This window comes from Lygodium microphyllum, chromosome 14 (genome assembly GCF_053477565.2).
Source record: "Lygodium microphyllum isolate KBCC chromosome 14, Lygodium_microphyllum_v1.1.10, whole genome shotgun sequence".
Classification (NCBI taxonomy): Eukaryota; Viridiplantae; Streptophyta; class Polypodiopsida; order Schizaeales; family Lygodiaceae; genus Lygodium; species Lygodium microphyllum.
The window spans coordinates 8,824,978-8,844,943 of NC_141148.1; the positions used below are offsets into that span (position 1 = coordinate 8,824,978).

Consider the following 19,966-nt stretch of genomic DNA (forward strand, 5'->3'; position numbering starts at 1 on the left):
AAATTTAATATTGTTATTTCTAAAGTTCTTTTTTTTTTGTTTTTAGATGTTGCAGCACAATCTGGGGCGGGGCGTGTCACAACTTCGCCCACACATGTTTCCCGTGCTAGATCCACTATTGATAATTCATCTAAGAAGAGAAAGCTTTCTTTTCGACAGTATAACTATCTTTTTGAAAACATTATATACTTTCTTTTCCATTTACCTGTTGTTATAGTTGGAATTCTTTTAGTGATATTTAAAAATCACTTTTGCTTTTGTTATCTTTTCCAATTATTATGGTTGAGATAATCAATGTTATTGTATTGAATTGTTAGATTTAATAATGAAGTTTAAAAATTGCAAGACTATTTGATTCATTACTAAGTGGAAGAATGTGTGAACAAATTAAAACATTTGTGCTTCACATTTCGGCGCGAAGTGCCAGGAGAAAGCTGGCACTAGGCGCTAGGCGTGGAGTGCCTAGTACATACATAAAGCTCGATAGGAGTTGAATTGTTGAAATAGTGTGCCATATGGATTCAAGGAAAATCCACAAGAGATATTTACAAGAGTGCACATTTATATAAAAAGTGATGTATGTGTGAAATTTTTTTGATGTCCTCAAGTCTCTTTAATTCAATGATGTGGGTCAAGCAAATCTATGTATATATGCCATTGGCATTATATTTGACATAAATATTTGTTGGTTAGTGTGTTCTTTCTCATTAGTAACATTCACTTAGAAAACCAAATAGGTTACATGCTAAGTATCCTCAAAGTTGCATCTAAATGGTTCAAGCATAATACAAAGCTTTAGTTGATTCAACACCCACATCTTAAGAGAATAGTCACCAACATTTTGAAAAGAAAATGATACAAATGTATATACATATATTGTACCACAATCACACGTGCTTTTAACCTTTTTGATGTAATTCAATCATAGTTTTACGTTTAATGGAAAAATAATAAGGAGAAAGTTGGCAATTGCATTGTTGGTAGGTAGATGACATTGTATCCATTACAATCATACTATACCATGAATGGATGTAATAATGGGGCACTCCCTAGATGGATCAAACTATATTAATAATGTCGATAACTTTAGTTACGTTTACTTTTGGATGTAAGCCAAATATAGTTTTAGCTTCAAATGGAAAAATAATAGCTTCAAATAGAGGGGTAAACCCAATAGCTTTAGAGGCGCCGTGCGGACCAGCGCACAGCACTGGTTTACAGACATATCCATCATACACGGCTGAATTTTTATTAGGCTTCGAGAGCTAAAAATGGCTGATCAGTCGGCTTCATCTTCTCCTCCACCGCAACACGTGTTCGTCTATGGCAACTCAAGGCCGGACGTGCCCGGCGCAGCAGAAGCCCCTCAATGTGTCCAAGCCAAGCGAGCATGGCTTCTTGGAAGTCGCTTGTATTCTTGCAAGGTAAGAACCTTTCATCCTCTGAGAGAGAGAGAGAGAGAGAGAGAGAGAGAGAGAGAGAATCACTTGTAAATCAAAGGATCCAGACAGGGCTATTGTATCCATTATGTCTTTGCTCCATCCACTGCGCCGGGATGGCTTTTGAACTTCTCCTTGCTTCAAGCCTTTAGTTGCTGTAAGGTCTGATACCAGACTCCAAGTTCGTCTTGACATCGATCCACAGGAATAGACCCCTGACATAGCTGCAATTAGCGTTACGTAGAAGATTGGTAGTGCCAACGTAAGAGCCACATCGTAAGTCTTTCAATTTTGCATCTGCAATCTGGCCTCATTATCCCTCTTTTTCTTCTCTTTCACATACGCTCATCTATTGTGAACATTTCTTTCTTTGTTCGCACCATACATAAATCCTAATCCTGCCATCGGCTGCCGATGACTTGAGCGGGCAACAACATGTTCGGTGCTGTAATCTATTTCTTCATTTTCTTCTTCCCAGATGTATAGTATTGAAATAACCACATTTTACTTGTGGATCGGCTGACAACGATCCAAATTTCATACTGCCCTTTAGATGTTCTGGACAAAATCATGCATAAATTCAGGACAGAGGAAGTAGATGCTGCAAACCTTATTTGAAATTTAACATTCTGCACGCATAATCAAGACTTGTAGAATCTCTTTTCAAAATCTTTTATGGTAGAAAATATTTATTTTATGTGGCAGCTTGGAATTTTACAATACGTCTCAACCTTCATAATATACACGTGTTCATGCCACATAGTAAACTATCTTTATTGTGGCGAGTCACAAGTAAGATATCCTACAAACCTATCCAAAATCTAGCATTATTAGCATAGAGGGTTGTGATACTAAGTTCTTATGATACCTGATGCGTAATATTCTCTCATTTGTTTTAGTATAGTTCGGTGGACCGTTTGTGAAATCGATAACAGTACATTTTGCACCCTCGCCGGAAGTTGGGCTGCATTGATGTCGAATTTCATACAAAGACTAGACAAACATCAGGTAGTGTAAATCCCTGTGTAGAGTAGACCTCGAGTGAGGAATACATCAAGCTCCTTGGCAATTAGGGGCCCCGCATCTTGCACACCCTACCTCCACCCGCTTGTACCAACTATGTATAGAGGCCCATTGGTAGTGTGGTATATGGTCAACTCCTACAACCAATGCCTTCTAGGAGTTCAGAGTTCAAAGGCTTGATTGACTAGTCCATTGGAGCTTCTTTGGACTTTGGTTCTCAGGTCGATCTTATATCCCTTGTGGGAGTGGGAGAATAGATGCATCCTTGGCTGCTAAGGAGAAACACCCTTGAGGTATCTTCCCCTTTAGAGACTTGGTAGAGGAGTGTTCTGGTGGTGGCCCTATGCTTAAGCTAGTCATGCAATAGATCCCTAGGCTAGTTAAGCTAGTTGTTCAATAGGATCCTCAGGCTAGCTAGGCTAGTCATGTAGTATCGTGAATAAGGCATTATTTTTATTTAGAACAAATGTCAAAAATCCCCTCTAAAAGGACATATTGTGCATTGAGTCTCATCCATGATGCGTGATTATCCATCGTCATATAACCATAAGAAATTGCCCACTCCTTTCCTGTGCACACCCCTTGGGGGAGCTGCCATCCAGCCAGAGGAGATGCCACATTACTGTCTGGAGGTGCTGCCTTAGCTGTCCAGCCTGCCACTTAGCGGCTGGATGCTGCTGTTTTGTCCTGTAGGACATCATTAGATGCTGCGTAGCTTGTCTTCATCATTGACAGCTGCTGCCTACTATTTGCCACTTGCATAATCTGCTGCAGCCTGTGTTTTACATTGTGCAGTTTGGGTTTTCTGCATACAGTGGACAGCCAGCTGACATCATCATTTTACCCTCATTCATGGCCTGATTGGGCTGCGTTTTCAGCCTGCTCACATTGCGTTCATTGTTCCGAGTCTCTATCGAGATTCTGCTGGTCATGAGGGCTGCCTTTCTCTCCCTCTAGTACGACCCATCTTCATAAGCTATGGTGGATTGCTGTGTCAGAGTGCAGCGATGCGGAGGCGTAGGACAAAGACTGAGAGAGAGAACATAGAGAGAAGGGAGAGAGAGAAAAGGAGACAGTGTAAACACAGAAAATCTGCGGTGTAGTATGCTGTATAAGAGTGCAGAAATACACAAGGGGGCAAAGGAAATATCTGCGTATGTCTCTGACTTGATGACCTTGATCTCCGTCAGCCCGAGCACAGTCTGTCTCAGCCAACAGATCTTCAAGATCAGAATCTGAAATCACTGAAGAGTGAATGATGAAGTGTGCCACAAGAACCGGCTATTAAATAGCTAGGAAATAATAAAAAAACAGCATCAGGTCGGCTGTGGCAGAAATCTGGCCGATTGTGCAGTCTGACTGCACTGCTGACGTGGCACTGATGACATGGCACCTCCTTTGCCATACTGCACTGACTGTCCAGGAAATGACTGGCTAACACCCCCTCTCAGATCCTGGACGGGTGAAAAGACTGAGGGATTTGGAATGCTACTGAAGAAGAGCTTGGGGAAGCGCCTTCGTAAACAAATATGCAAGATTATCCTCCATCTTGCAAGACTCCACATCAATGGTCCCATCCAGAAGCTTCTCCTGAATGAAGTGATATTGGATCTCAATGTGCTTCGTCCGGGCATGGAATACGGGATTCCATACCAAGGCAATGCAACTCTCATTGTTGCACTGCAGAAGAGTAGGACAACTCTGGGGGCAGCCAAGCTCCTCAAATGATCTCCGAAGCCGCACAACCTCACATGTAGTGGAAGATGCAGCCCGATACTCTGCCTCAGTAGAAGAAAGGGCAACCATGGGCTGCTTCTTGCTACTCCAAGAGATAACACCTGTACCCAAGATAAAACAGTAGCCTATAGTAGACTGTCGGTGGTCCACATCTCCAGCCCAATCCAAGTCACTTCAACCTGCAAGAACCAGATCGGAAGCATCTGTACCGACGGGATAAGAAATCCCTAAGTCAGAGGTCCCCCTTAAATACCGAAGAATCCTCAGGGCAGCCTACCAATGTACCTGTTTGGGTTCCGTCATGAACCTTGCCAAAAGACCCACAGCAAAACAAAGATCAACACGAGTGTTGAGAAGCCAAATCAAGGATTCAATCCACTGACGGTAGTGTGAAGCATCCATTATGGGAGAATCGGAGTGTGAAGTGGCCTTCCAATTCAGATCCATAGGAGTAGTAAGGGGCTGACAAGTCTCCATCTCAAAAGTCACCAAGAGCTCTTGAATGTATCTTTGTTGAGAGATGAAAATCCCCCTATGAGACTGATAAATCTCGTGACACAAAAAGAAATGAAGAAGCCCCAAATCCGTCATCTCGAATGCCTGATGTAGAGCTGTCTTGGTCTCTTGGACCTTCTGCGCATGATCCCCTATCAAAATCAAATCATCAACATATAACACGAACAACACACGACCAACCTCGGAAGTGTGCATATAAAGCTGCGGATCAGCCTTGGAGCGTCGATATTCCAACTTCGTCTGAAGAAATGAGTCAATCTTCTCGTTCCATGCACGCGGAGCCTGCTTAAGGCCATACAAGGCTTTCTTTAACCTGTAAACTTTCCCATCTGAGGAGCCAAAGCCAAGAGGCTGCTCAACATAGATCTCCTGCTGCAAGTCACCATTCAGAAAGGCCGACTTCACATCCAACTGATAAATAGGCCATCTCCTATGGCCAGCCAAGGCAAGAACAGCTCGAATAGTCGCCATACAAGCAGTGGGGCCAAAAGTATCATGGAAATCAATGCTTGGGTGTTGAGCAAAACCTTTAGTAACAAGGCGAGCCTTGTGCTTGTCCAAAGAACCATCGCTAAGGTACTTGGTCTTGAAGACCCACTTGATACCAATCACCTTCTTGTGAGAGGGACGAGGCACAAGAGACCAAGTGCCATTCCTCTCAATAGCCTCCAACTCGGCTTCCATGGCTTTCCGTCAATGATTAGATTGCAAAGCCTCCTTCACTGAAGTGGGCTCTCGATCTTGCATAACACGGGTCAGCAAACAATAGTTGGAGTAAACAAGCTCCAAAGAATGTGTCTGGTGTCTCCATGACCTCAGCGGTCCATCTTGTGGTTCCCACTCCTCAGGGACCCCCTTGATCCCTAAATCTCGGAGGGTGTCACAGGCCCAACGAGGACCTCTTCCCGTCTCTCTCCAACTATTGAAGACTCAGGAACATCCATCGGCGGAAGCTCCTTGGGGGTGGCCGGTGGAAGAGAAGACTCTAAATCCGAAGAAGAATCTCCATCAAGAGGCTCTGGCTCCAAAGAAACTGTCTCGGGAGTCCAACTTTTCCCTGGATCTCCAAGGACGGGGTGCTCCTCACCCCCCTCTATGGCCGGTACTTCCACAAACCGCACATCTTGACTCGTGTAAACATCGCGTTTAATAGGATCAAACAAACGATTACCTTGGGATTGGGAGCTATAGCCAACAAAAACCTGTCGTCGGGAAGCCGCCTTGAACTTATCACGCTACGTCTTCGGAATGTGCACATAAGTGTCACACCCAAATTCACCTCTCTTGTCTGAATGCAAGGTCTTCAATTGCCGGCCTAGAATGGTTCTCCTAAAAAAGAAGCCAATCCTTGAAATGAGAGAAAGCCTCTGACTTCAAGTCAAAAAATAGACCCAAGTCATCCTGTTGTAGTCATCTACGATCAACATGAAGTACGAGCTCCCCTTCAGGGACTCGGTCCTCATCGGGCCACAAAGATTCGTAGATACAAGCTCCATGGGTGAAGTAGACCGCCTAGAAGCTTTGTTGGGAATCACATCCTAATGCAGTTTCCCACGAATGCAAGAGACACATGGCTGATGGCTCACCACTATGTCCGGCAAGCCTCGGACAAATGACCCTCATGACGCCTTCCGAAGATACTCGTAGTTCAGGTGGCCAAACCGAGCATGCTATAGCTCGGACTGTGTCTGAGAAGTAAGAAGAAAAGTAAGAGCTAAAGAAGACTTCAATTTGTAGACTCCATTCTACTCGTATCCTGCAGAGAGAACCTTCCTCGATCCACGATCAAGGACTCGAACAGTATCACTGTCAAACTCCACCAAGAGGCCAAGAGCACAAATCTTATGAACCGAAAGTAAATGATATCCCAATCCTGGCACATGCAACACCTCAGAGGTATGGGTACCACCACATCCGTCTGGAATAAGCTGCATCTCACTCTGCGCAGCAATAGACATAGAAGAGTTGTCTCCAATGAGAATTTGCCTACGTGAAGGTCGCAAATGGGCAACACCAACGGAAGGAGTTATGTGCCGTGAGGCACTGCTGTCCACAATCCACTCTCGAGCTTGGGGAGCTGTCATCGCAGCATCAGAAGTTGTCGGTGTAAAGTCCTCAATGACTGCTAAGTGTAGAAAAGCAGCTGATGAGGGTGCAGCCACTGCTCCAGAGTCCTTTGTGTCCTTCTTCTTGGTATCCTTCTTGTCTTTGTCGGGGCAATCTTTCTTCCAGTGACCGGTCTTGCCACAAATATGGCAAGTTGATTCTTTCTCCTTGTCCTTCTTGGATTTGTTGTCCTCCTCCTCCTTCTTTTGGTCCTTCCCCTTCTTTTGAGAGGCTTGACCAACCAATGCCTCCGATTTGGAAGCATTCTATCCCTTCAATTGTTCCTCCTGGTCCAAGACCATAGGAACCAATTCTTCCCACCGAAGAGTCGACTCCCGCCTTGAAGCAATAAGAGCGGAATAAAAAGTACTGAATCGTGGCGGCAACTGGGATAGTAAAGTGATCGCCATGTCTTCGGAAGAAATAGGCTTCCCCGCATTTTGAACCTACATCTGAAGCTGCTGAAGCTTGTCTTCTTTGCCATACTGCACTGACTGTCCAGGACATGATTGGCTAACATGCTGTTAATGTCTTTCGGGAATCGAGATCTTTTTCAAGTTCAACACACTCTTGTAGCTGTTCTTGGCATCTCCAAGACCATTCTCAACTCATGTTCTCCTTGTCCTTGAGGCATTGAGCTTGAAGGCCTCATTTGTATCATCTATATTCCTATAGTCACATTCATTAGATTTTGTTCATCATATTGTCATATTATTTGCGTTTCTCTACATTTCTTCATTGGTATGAGGGATGGGTGCTCTCGACTTACAACCAAAAAAGCTTGGCATTTTGAGAGCATGCAAGAAGGCTCTTCATGATGTCTCAACCATCTCCACCAAAGCAGTCTCCCTTAGAGCCTATATCTTTGATCCCAATTTTCCCTCATTGCAAGCTTTGGGGGAGTGTATCTTGACCCTCCTTTCAAGTTCACAAGCATATAACTCAAAGAGAAGGATTATTATTGTGTCTCTTGAGAAGATACTACAAAATCTTGAGATGGAGGAATAGAGATAAAATAAGTAGGTCCAAGTAATCCTTTACCTCATGACCCTTCTCATAACGCTTAGGTTCCTTTGACATATCATCCCAATGACCAAGTCTACAAATTGGAGGGAGGTGCGCGGCAGTCAAAACTAGAAGTTGGTGAGAATTTAGGATCCCTAGCTCAAAGGGGATATATTAACAAGGGTATAATGTCATGTCCAATAGACCCACTCCCATCAGAATTAGTGCAAGTAACATATGATTTTCATTTTGCTAGTTCTTCCTTTGTTACTTCAATTGTTGAGTAGGCTATTTGAAACGTCCCCCTAAGGTCCAACTTGCACACAAGATATGACACGAGCCAAGCTCGACATAAAAGGGATTGGATATGAGACTCACCTCCTAGCTATAGAGCCAGACAGGCTCACTCCTGAGCCTAGGAACTAGCTACATTTCGAGCCATGATCACATTCCAAGGGTTGGGGTCCCATACCACCAGCCTATATCATCCATGTATACGAATGCGTTAGCCAATGGGCCAAGAGTCCAAAAGTGGTTATCACACAATGAATGTGCACAATAGGGTCGTGAGTCCTATTTATAGGACTCAGTTGCCCTAACCCTAAGGTGTCCTTAGTGCATTCATACTCACTCACCTCATGACCACTATGACTAGTGCTACTAGCACCCACCATTCGGATGTCCAGGGACATAACACCTTCCCCCTTATGAATGATTGTTGTCCTTGGTAATATCCTTAGGAATGGAGTGAGAAAAACAATTCTTCAATGAATATACTAACTCATAAGTAGCCGTCTTCACTTAACTAAATACTCGAGACAAACGGTTTGACAGGATTGTTTAGTCTTAAGGTCAAGAACCAATTTAGATTTCAAGTGGAACATAATGAGTAGTACTCTCAAGTTGTGGGACTTTTTCAATTGGAACAATCTGCTCATCGAGTCATTCTTTCAAACGATTCAAGTTTCCAAAGGTAAGTCCAACTCATAGGATATGCTACTTATCTTCTTGGGAGTTTGAAAAGGATCATAATACTTGAAAGAGAATTTATAACACTTGTGGGTAGTCATCGAATTAGAGTTCTTTGGGACTTTTGAGGTAAATCCACATACCTTTTTGGAGCTCTTTGGGAGTATGATGTCGGTTAGTATAAAACGTGGCACGATCCTGGGCCGATTTAATACTTTTCCTAGCGATTGTTAATATCTCATGCATATTGTGTAGAAAGTTGACTACAGACTTTATTTTCACCCCCTTGAGTTGTATCGCAATTAGTTGTTTCGGCTCATAACTGTCTATAAGCATAAATGGGCTATAAAGAGTAGCCGAATGCTTAGTACTATTATAAGCAAACTCAATTTGAGAAAGGTAATGCTCCCAATCAAATTGCCTATGGGAGACATATGCTTGAAGCATATCTTCCATGGTTTGATTCATCCATTTGATCTGCCCATTGGTTTCTAGATGTTTCAAGGATGACATGGACCATAGTTTTTTCATACGCATATGCATATGGCTAAGAAAGTAGGAAAAAGTTTGTTTCACCGATACTGTTTGAAACACATGTGACCTAAAAATTTAACATACCTTTCCTTTGGGTTATTCACACTACTATTTGGGAATTCAATTCACCCAAAATCAGCATGGCGTTAGCATGCTGCAATGATAATATATGGATACGCTTTTGCATAGGTTTAATATGCAAAATTACAAATCTATGTGCACTCCTATGGAGCTAGGGCTAAAGCTGTCCATGCATGATGGTGAAGAGATGTTTGATGTTGAAATTTACCGCCCGGTTGTTGGCTATCTTATCTACCTTTGCAACACATGCCTTGACATACAATTTGCAGTATTCCAAGTGAGCAGGTTTATGCAGAATCCATGGACAGTACATTGACAAGCTATTAAGTGGATCTTTAGATTAAGGTACTCCGTCATATGCATTATTATTTCCTAGGGAAAGAGACTTGCACCTATAGACTTGGAGCGATTTAGATTGGATTGGTGATTTAAACACTAGGTAACCTATTAGTGGACACTGTTTCTTTCTGGGCCACTTATGCATTCCATGGCCAAATAATAGACAACCCATAGTAGCTATGTTGTCTTGTGAGGCTGAGTACATGGCAGCCTTCACAGCAATAGCGGAATGTGTGTGGTTATGTAGATTATTGGTTGATCTACAGATTTCATTGGGTGGTTCTACACTCATTCTTTTTGATAGTATTGACAAGCTATTAAGTGGATCTTTAGATTAAGGTACTCTGTCATGTGCATTATTATTTCCTAGGGAAAGAGACTTGTACCTATAGACTTGGAGCGATTCAGATTGGATTGGTGATTTAAATACTAGGCAACCTATTAGTGGACATTGTTTTTTCCTAGGCCGCTCATGCATTCCATGGCCAAATAAGAAATAACCCATAGTAGGTATGTTGTCTTTGAGGTTGAGTACAGGGTAGCCTTCACAGCAATAGCGGAATGTGTGTGGTTATGTAGATTATTGGTTGATCTACAGATTTCATTGGATGGTTTTACACTCATTCTTTTTGATAGCTAGAGTGCTATTGCGGTGACATGGAATCTTGTGTTTCGTGCTTGCAACGAAGCACATTGAGGTACATTACCATTATGTCAAATAGAGATGCTATGCAGGAGAGATCAACTTCATATATTTTCCTACATAGGAAAATGCTGCTGACGTTTTTGCCAAAGCACTACCTTGTAAGAAGTTTGAGGATAGGCTTTTCGAAAGTCATTGAACTTGCTATCCTTTGGTGATTGCTCTTCTTGTACTTCCATCACATTGGCACTGCAGAGGGGTGTTAGAATTTACTAATTCCATGGGGTAGTGTCCAATGTTTTAGTTGTTTAGCTTGTAGTGTGAGCACAACTAAAGTAACAAGTTGTGTCAACTTTTACAGTTACTACTAGAGTTAGTTGACTCAAGTTGAGTTAGGGCTTAGGTCTATCTTAGACCTTAGTTCTACTTTTATACTATCACTTTCAGTTTAGCAAGTATACTCTCCATTTTTTCAGCTTACATACTATCTATTGTCCACTCTCTCATTTCTCTCCTTCGTAGCTGGTTGTATTTCTTGCACAGAGTTTCACCTATACGACCTAGATTTCAGCATTGTTTTAATAATGTATTTGTAAAGAGCTTTCACATGACATCCATAATTTTTTGGGGAGGGGGAGGAGAAAAGGGGCTAGGGGGGAGGGGAGGTAGTGTCTAAATTTTAGCAGGGAAAAGTGGTTCCTAAATTTTAAGAGACTCTTAAAATTTAGGAGATCCCTAATTTTTAGGAGTCTCAGATCGGTCAAAAAATGCTAGTCCTAAAAATTAGGAATGACATTTTATAAAATAACAAGTTTTGTATTTTGATACTGCTTAGTAAATTTTGTTGTTTTTGTTCTTAACAATACTTAATTTAAAAAAAAAAAGCCATAGAGGAGACACTTGTTACACAGACTTCCAAATGCCACACCATTTGTTGCATCTTGTGACATGTGGTTGGACATTTGTTTTGTGCTATTTCATTTTTCTTTTTTGCACTAGCTCCCCCTTTTCCTCCATAAAGAAAACTCGTTTTTTCTTATTTTACATTAGTTTTCTTAGCCATAAACTGTAGACTTGTAAATTCATTATAACTATTTTTCTCGAGCTCTTTTTCTATTTCAAGAACAAGAACTAAGCTATATCAATGTGTTGTTGCTCATTGATGGAGAAATATCGATTTTTTCTCTTTTTATTCTTATCTTGTAAATAAATCAGTCGTTTTTATTGCATACTAAGTGATGCATGTACATCTTTTTATGATCTTGTGAGAAAGAGAGCTACTTCTTTTCTCTCTCTGGTTCATTGTAACTCAACTATTTCTTTAGTTGATTATAATTAAGCTCTTTCCTAAAGGACTCGGGGTTGAGTTGAGATAAACTCCTTCGCAAATGAAACATAACATAAAAATTTAGGTATACTTGTGGATGTATGTCTACTTCTAGAGCCTTCTCTATTGAAAGTAATATAATCGAATTGATCATGATTAGGATCCTGTGTATTAGAAAGAGAAACAGGGAAGGTTTTTGTTTCATATGACTCAAAAAGGGTTATATGAACCTGATACTACCCTTGGCTATGATGAAGAGATGGGTCGCTGGTTGTTCCGAATACATGTCCTCCTTGATTTGAGAGGCGGCCATTCTCACCATCAAAAGTTTGATGCTTTGCAGTCTAGAGAAACATTAGTATAGTTGGGAAATTTGATATGCATGTACCCTTTTAACTTTTCATTGATATGCAAGAGTTCTTTAAACTCTACATCCGCCATTCGCTTTACATCTACATTCGGAAAGAATATGAAGAAGTTGATGCATTATCTTCCTCGCTGGCCATAATGTCTCCTCAAGGCCTCTAATGATAGAGAAACTAGAGAAGGTATTATAGCATTCCAAGAGGAACAAGTCTCATCCATTGTGAGCTGGTTACATATCGTTTATGTATCTTGCATAAACCAGGCCTCCACAATAGGCATATGTATTTCTTTAGAAGAGCAGTGGGTTTGATACTGAATGAAGATATGCTAGGGTGTTTGCACAGAGAAAACACAAAATGTATGAACACGACTAAAGCACAAAAACTTAGAGAAACACACAAAAATACAAGTAGAGAAAAAAGATAACTCTTAGAGAAACACACAAAAACACAAGTAGAGAAGAAAGATAACTCTGAAGTAAGTGAATGAACGTTGAATGAATTAATGAGTGTATAAGATACTCAAAGGCAAAGCTGTCAATAATTGATGGCTCTCATGGGAGGGGGACTAAGGGAGTAGTCGAAGAGTGATGTATACTGGAGATGGATCTTGACGATTGTAATGACTAATGGGAGTAGGCAGGCATCAACATGTAGCCTATAGAAGAGTGATGCAGAATTGATGCGCGGTTTAAGAGAGTTTTAGTGGTCCCCTAAAACCCTAAATTTTTTGGGGGCACCCATTAAGATCTATAAATAGATGGGTTGCCCAACATTCAACCTTATCCTTTTGTGTAGGTTTCTCTCTCTTTAGTGAAGATTTTAGCCATTAGCCTTCACTCACGTGGTGGTATCACGAGGACGTGAAATTTTGAGATGCTTTAATCTTGTTGATAACATTTGATCAACTTATTAATCGAATGTGTAAGGTTGTTTAAGTACATGTGATGCACATGGCAACTATTCCAAAGTAAGATGCCAAGGACCTCGAGAATGCAGAAGCAAAAGTTGTGATAATGGTCAATTGGTATCAGATGTGACCCTAGGACATTGGTTTGACCAACAAGTGTTAGTGGTGACACTGGAGACTAGCATTAATTAATTAATTAATGCAAGTCTACGGGCCAATAGAGGTTTGGGACTACTTTAGGTTGCAAATGGCCTAGCCAATTAAATTATGGATGGCCATATTTAATTTTGGGCATGGTTAGAATGGCTGAATTTAATTTTCAGAATTATTTAATTTTGAAAGTTGATTAAAAGGTTGGATAATGCTGAAAATTTTTAGAAGTCTGCCACTCGGCAAAAATGCCCATACAAGATTGGAAAACGTCGTTTGAGTCTAGAAAGAGACATTCAATGCATTTAGCTCGCAAGAGAGAGAGAGGAGATGTTGTTGGTCTGATCTACAGCCATTGGAGGACCTTCTGAGGTAGCCAAGGGCAAGAGAAGGGCAATCAGCAGCAGGTGACAGCAATTTTGAGGCTTCTTGAAGCTAGTGATAGCAGCTTGGTGGCTAGTGATAGCAAATTTTGACATCCTTGCAAATAAGCAATAGCTTGTAGGCCTCTTTTGACGGAATCTGAAGGACTTTCTTTCCAAGAATTCTTGATCTCTCCTCTTTTGGCATTCTCTCACCTTCTCTGGCTTGTGGTTAGTCAATCTCGACATTTCTCAACCTTTTGGATCAGAGTTCAATCAAATTTGGTGGATGGTGGAGAGATCTCTGTTGGAAACCTTGAGGTTTTGTAGAAGTTATGGTTTGATAGCCACCTTGGGATCCATGCCAATTGGTGAAGGCCAATGTGCAGTGAATTTATCACCTGAAATTTATGAATTTGTGTAATCATGAGGGAATTCGGATGCCAACCCATTCATTGTAATTCGGGGCAGCATTTGGCCAGTTGGAGGTTCCATTTGTGCAAGTCGGTGGTGAAAAATCAAGGGGCAATTGGCTTGAATTGATTGCTGATTGATGCTATAGCAAAGGGGCTTTTGGAACAGCAAAGGAGATTGTGAATCTCAGCTTATACTCATTCCACTAGCAATCAAGTTAAAGAAATACCGAAAGGGGCGCTAGTTTTGGGGCCAACAGGGTGTGCAATGTCCGAGATTATTAAGGTAATTTGTGCAATTTAAGTTATGTTCATTTATTGATTGCTGTAATTAAGTGCTTGATCAGGGAATTATGATTCTTTCCAAGAATGAAGGCTGGTTTCAGGTGGTCTACTGTTCATGACTATTGCCACTTCTCCATTAGTCCTTGTAGTGCTTGGTGCCTGCATCCTTAGCCATCATCCACTGTTTGGTGCCCTTCTTCTTGCTGCCTTTGGACTCTTTTGCCATTGCTAGCTCAATCTGCCTCCTTTAGTTTGCGTTTGGACACTTCTACACTAGGCGATAGTTGACAGTGATCTCCCACATCTTTCGGTGACCTCCTTTTGCTTGCATTTGGCCTTCACCCTACTTGGTGGAAGTTGGCGAACTTCCTTCTCCATGTGGCCCTTCTACTGATATGTTTGTAGCCTTCTATTATCGCCCTCATCATCCTTTGTAGTTGCCTAAGCTCTTTGATACTTTGGTTATCAATGTTTGGTGTTTTTTTCACTTCAACACTCAGACTGGTGGTCATAGCACTTGGGGTCCATCTCCAAGGGATGTCACTCTTCGACATTGTATTGCTCTGCCCTTGTGCATTCTGTGCACTCTTACGTTCATTTACAATATTCATTCATGTCAGAGTTTCTTCTCTCTGTGTTTGTCTCTGTATTTGAGTTTTGTGTTTTGCATTTTGTGTTTAGGGCGTGAGTTTTACTTGTCTCTATGCGAGGCTTTGTGTTTCAGTCTTGGTCATATATATTGTATTTTCTTAGTGCAAACCCTGGCATATCTTTACATGGTGTCAGAGCCGGTACTCATATAAAGAGTATTCTACGGTGATTGTGGAGGCAAGTGTTTATGTAAGACTCACAAGCGGTTCGATTTTGACTCATTATGTCTTAGGCACATTTTTCTTAGAATCTTATAAATGCCCTATTAGGCTTTGAGAAGACATTATGGCCTTGAGAAGGAGGTAGATACACCATCACCTTTTCTATCTTTTTTTTCTCATTTTGGTCACCTTATGAAGAGTTTGAGGAGTACTTGTGTGTGCATCACATATAGTTCGGTTTACACTCCTCCAACGAGTGCTACTACTTTGCTTGGACCAATTGGTGAGATTGGCCACCTCTCTGATCTTGGAGGGACTATGACATTTAGTTCATTTGGCGATCCATCTTTTTTATCTTAGCCAGGCCTTATGTCAAGTTCCTATAATCCTTTTGAGTAATATGAGCCAAAACCCTCTCTTGTTTCTTCTTTTGTTGTGCAGGATTCGGATGATTTTCAATATGTTAACTTTAATAGAGGAGGCTGTCAAAGTAGACACCCTTCATTAGGTATATCACTATCATCTGTTTCATTTAAGGAAGTAAACCATGTTTCTCGACTCTCTCCCATCCCACCACTATCTTCTGTCACGAGGACATGAAATTTTAAGATACTTTAATCTTGCCGATAACATTTGATTAAGTTATTGATCAAATGTGCAAGGTTCTTTAGTACATGTAATGCATATGGTAGTTATTTCATAATAACAGGCTAAGGACCATAAGGATGCAGTGGTTGTCAAAGGTAAAAGTTGGTTAAGTTATGCCAGCTAGGCTTTGGGGTTCAATTGGTGTAAGATTTGACCCTAGCATAGTTATTTGGCCAATAAGTGTCAGTGATAACACTAGGGACTAGCATTAACTAATTAATTAATGCCAGTCTAAGGATCAATAGAGGTTGGGGACCACCCCAGGTTGCAAATGACCTGGTTAGGGATGGCCAAATTTAATTTTGGGCAAGGTCAAAAGGGCTGAAATTCATTTCTAGGATGATTTAATTTTGAAAATTAATCAAATGGCTGGATAATGTTGAACAATGGGTTTAGAAGGCTGCCACTTTGCAAAAATGCCCATGCAAATTGAGAAAACATTTTTGGCGGGTAGCTAAATGTCAGCCATTCAGTTAGTTTACAACCTAGGGGAGAGAGGGAGTTGTTGGTCCATTTTTTGATTAGAGAACAACAATTTGTTATAGAAGACAGCCATTTGGGGACCTCAGTAGGTAGGGGACAATAGGGAGAGACCTTCTAGGAATTGGCAATAACATTGTTGATTAGGTAATAATATTTTGGAGGTGTGCGGCAGTTGGTGACTGCATTAAATGCAGGCTGGAGCAGGCAACAAGCAGATTTTAGGGTTTTTATGTGAAGAAAATCAGTTTCTCTCTCATCTTGACTTTCTCTTACGTTCTCCAATAATTAAAAAAAAAAAACTCAGCACTTCTTAGTCATTCTCAAGAAATCTTAGCCAAATTTGGTGTATAGTAGAAGGATTTCTACTGTGAACCCTAAATTTTTGCAAAAATTAGGGTTTGATAGCAACTTTGGGACCCGTGTCAATTGGAATAGGGATTGTACACTGAAATGAGTACTTGAAATTCGTAGAATTGACAGGGATTTTGGATGCCAGGTCATCGAATGTAAACCAGGGCAACATTTGGCTAGTTGGTGGTTCCACTTGTGCAATTCCTGGTTGAAAATCAAGGGGCAATTGGTCCATCTTGCTTTTTGCTAATTGTATATACAGCAAGGGGCTTTTGGATTAGCAAAGGAGATTGTGAAATCTCAGCTTGTACATTGTTCATTAGCAATTAAAGATGAAGTAATACGAGAAGGGGCGTCAGTTTTGGGCCCAAGCAGGTGTGTACTATCCAAGATTTTTAAGATAGTGTGTGCATTTTCAGTTTATGCTAAGCTATTACTTGTTGTAATGAAGTGCTTGATTAGGTTTTATGACCCTATTCGAGAAGGAAGGTTGGTTTCATAGTTCCATTGCCTTGATTTCACTCAATCCCTTGATTTGGTGGGCCCAAGGCACCTCATTGCAAGCCAAAGCTTTGTGCTAGTGTTGAGTTTTCTCCCAATTGAGAAATTACAGCAATATGTTTTAATATAGTGAGATGCAATCAAGTAGTGATGATGCCTCTCAGTATGGATACTCACATGGGGAAGAAGGAAATGTAATGCGCAATCTTCTACAAGGTTCAGAGCATGGACAACAAGCTGAAAATGTTGCTGTTGGGCAAGATGTAGGGCCTTCAAGGCATAATGAGATTGAATACTAGCAAAGTGAAGAGGAATGTGATGACCAACTTAAGAATCCGATGAGGACAACAACAAATCTCTTTGTTGAATTAAGAAAGGGTCCTCAGTTCACTGATTGTTAAATGCTCTGAAGAAGGATAGCAAGGGTAAGAAGAGGAAGTCATTTTCTACACCTTCGGGATAGCAAGGTTCATTGAAGGGAATGCCAAAGCCTTCATTTGAAGGCTTCCAAAGATGCGATGGAAGTAAAACAACTAGTACCTATGGAGCAAGGAATGGCTCAGAGATGCTATGGAAGCAAAACGGTTAGTACCTATGAGGCAAGGAATGCAAATACAAGGCCATCATGGAAGTGCCAATCCAATGGATTTTGGATAGCCAAACATGCATGCTATGATGGGCAGTCAGGTTACTTTGGTGGTAGCACGATTTTTCATGCTATGGTTGGATGGAAACCGCATATGGGAATGTATGGCACAAATCCCTATGGTATGCAGCAGCCAATGCATGGTGTGCAAGGCCCAATATATTCGAGTGTGGTTGGAAATATACAAAACCCTATGTATGGTAGCATTGGCTTGATGCCTTGGGCACAACGTGGTATGTTTAGTATAGCATTTGCATCCTTGAATGCTTATGGGACTCAAGGAACAAGTGCTTGTTATGCAAATGCTTCATTTACTGTCAGTTTTGATGTAAATTCAGCGAAGCACCCTTTTTGTAGCAGTTAGTGTATGACAACTTGATATCTAAATGTGCAACAAAAGACATTGATGAGGGTGGAAAAGTAATGAAGTTTGAGTCCTTTGGTGGTGCACAAGATAGGTTGAAAGCTTTGACTCTCATTCGGTGGTTTGATATAGTCTATTCAGAAGGAAACTTCATTGAGTTCTTGAAGATTCGAAAGGCAGCCACTTTCTTAAAGGGGAATGCATACTAAGGGAAAGAAGCCCAAAACATGAGTGGCATTGGTGTCCAATGTTATTAGTGATTAGCCCAATGATGATGCTACTGAGTTGTGTAGAGCATGAAACAAAATCAGGAATTGACATGCATTGATTTTCTTTGATAATGGTGCACGAGTCAACTTTATCTCTGTTGACATAGCAATCCATCTAGGCATTAGAGAAAAGGATGAGATGGGGCCATGGAGGAAGTTGGAATGGCATGTAAAGGCCATGTAGAGCATGTCACACTACTCATTGGAAAGCTTCCGTTGCATATGTAGGGACGTGGACAACAAAGAGTTCTTCATTGGTCCACTTGAGGGTCGTGATGTATTGCTTGGTATGCTATGGTGTCACCGTATGGATGTAGTGATTGATTCTTGTGCAAAAGAAATCACTATTGAGCATAAGGGAAATGCACTGACACTTGATGTAAAGTTGAAAGGTGAATTTATCCTTGTTGTATTTACAACTGCCATTTCTTAAGTAATGAAAAATCATCCTTAAGCATACTTGGTTTTTACTAAGTATAAAGATGATAGTGAGAATGTTGGAAATATTTTTTAAGTCAGAGAAGGATCACATGCAATTTTTGAAAATGTATAGTGATTGCTTCTCTTAATCACTTCTAGGGCAGATACCGTCTGAAAGATCAAAAGATCATGGCATAGATCTTATTCTTTGAAGTAGCCCACCTATTTTTTAAGTCAGAGAAGGATCACATGCAATTTTTGAAAATGTATAGTGATTGCTTCTCTTAATCACTTCTAGGGCAGATACCGTCTGAAAGATCAAAAGATCATGGCATAGATCTTATTCTTTGAAGTAGCCCACCTAATAAGCCACCCTACAACATCAGTGCAACCCAACAGGAGGAGATTATGAGTTAGGTGAATGAGCTGTTAGAAAAAGGGTTGATTCAGCCCAGCTCATCCCCTTTTGTTCACCAATGCTTTTTGTGCAGAAAAATGATGATTCATAGCGTATGTGCATTGATTATTGTGCTTTGAATAAGATCACGATAAAGAATTGCTTTCTAATTTCTCAGATCGATGATGTTATCAATAGATTGTAGAAGATAATCATATTCAGCTGTGTAGATTTGAAAAGTGGGTATTATTAGATATGCATTTGATTAGAGGACATGCCTAAGGTAGCTTTTAAGACATCTTTTGGGTTATATGAGTTTCTTGTCATGCCTTTTGGGCTTATGAATGCTCTTGCCACATTCAATTAGATGATGGATTGCATTTCACGCCACACAGAGGATTTGTGGGCATTTTCTTTGATGACATGATTGTCTATTCAAAGAATGAGGCAGAGCATAGTAGACACTTGAACATTCTGTTCAATGAACTGTGTAAGCATAGATTGGTTATCGATGACAAGAAAAGTGAAATTTTTTGGTATGAAGTCCACTTTTTGGGGCATATTGTATTGGCTAATGGTATTCGTATGGACCCTTCAAAGGTTGAGGCAAAACGATCATGGCCACCTTTTAGAAATGTATATGAGATCTTAGGTTCGTGTTTTTACCACAAAAAGTATGCATGCAGGTTTGCCGAATTTGCATCTCCATTGCATGCTTTAGAGAAGAAGAATGTGCCTTTTAGATGGATAGTAGTGGAAATTTCAACATTTGAAATGTCAAAGGAAAAGATGACTTCAAATCTTGTGCTTGTGTTGCCCAATCTAAGGAAGGCATTCTTGGTTCAGTGTGATGCTTGTGGTAGTGTTGTGG

The 19,966-nt window shown here is 40.9% G+C and overlaps 1 protein-coding gene across 3 annotated transcripts in view; it reads left to right on the forward strand.

The window, feature by feature from the left end:
• The first annotated feature begins 1,160 nt into the window (after positions 1-1,160).
• Positions 1,161-19,966, forward strand: part of LOC148025307 (uncharacterized) — a 42,339-nt gene continuing 23,533 nt past the window's right edge. Inside the window, exon 1 of one of the 3 annotated variants that reach the window (XR_015693041.1) lies at positions 1,161-1,424. Coding sequence is in view for 2 of the 3 variants with exons in the window: in XM_087692333.1 (XP_087548459.1) it covers positions 1,272-1,424 (153 nt within the window). In the remaining variant the exon portion in view is untranslated. The remainder of the gene's footprint in view (positions 1,425-19,966) is intronic. The other 2 variants (XM_087692333.1, XM_087692334.1) reach the window with 2 other exon arrangements.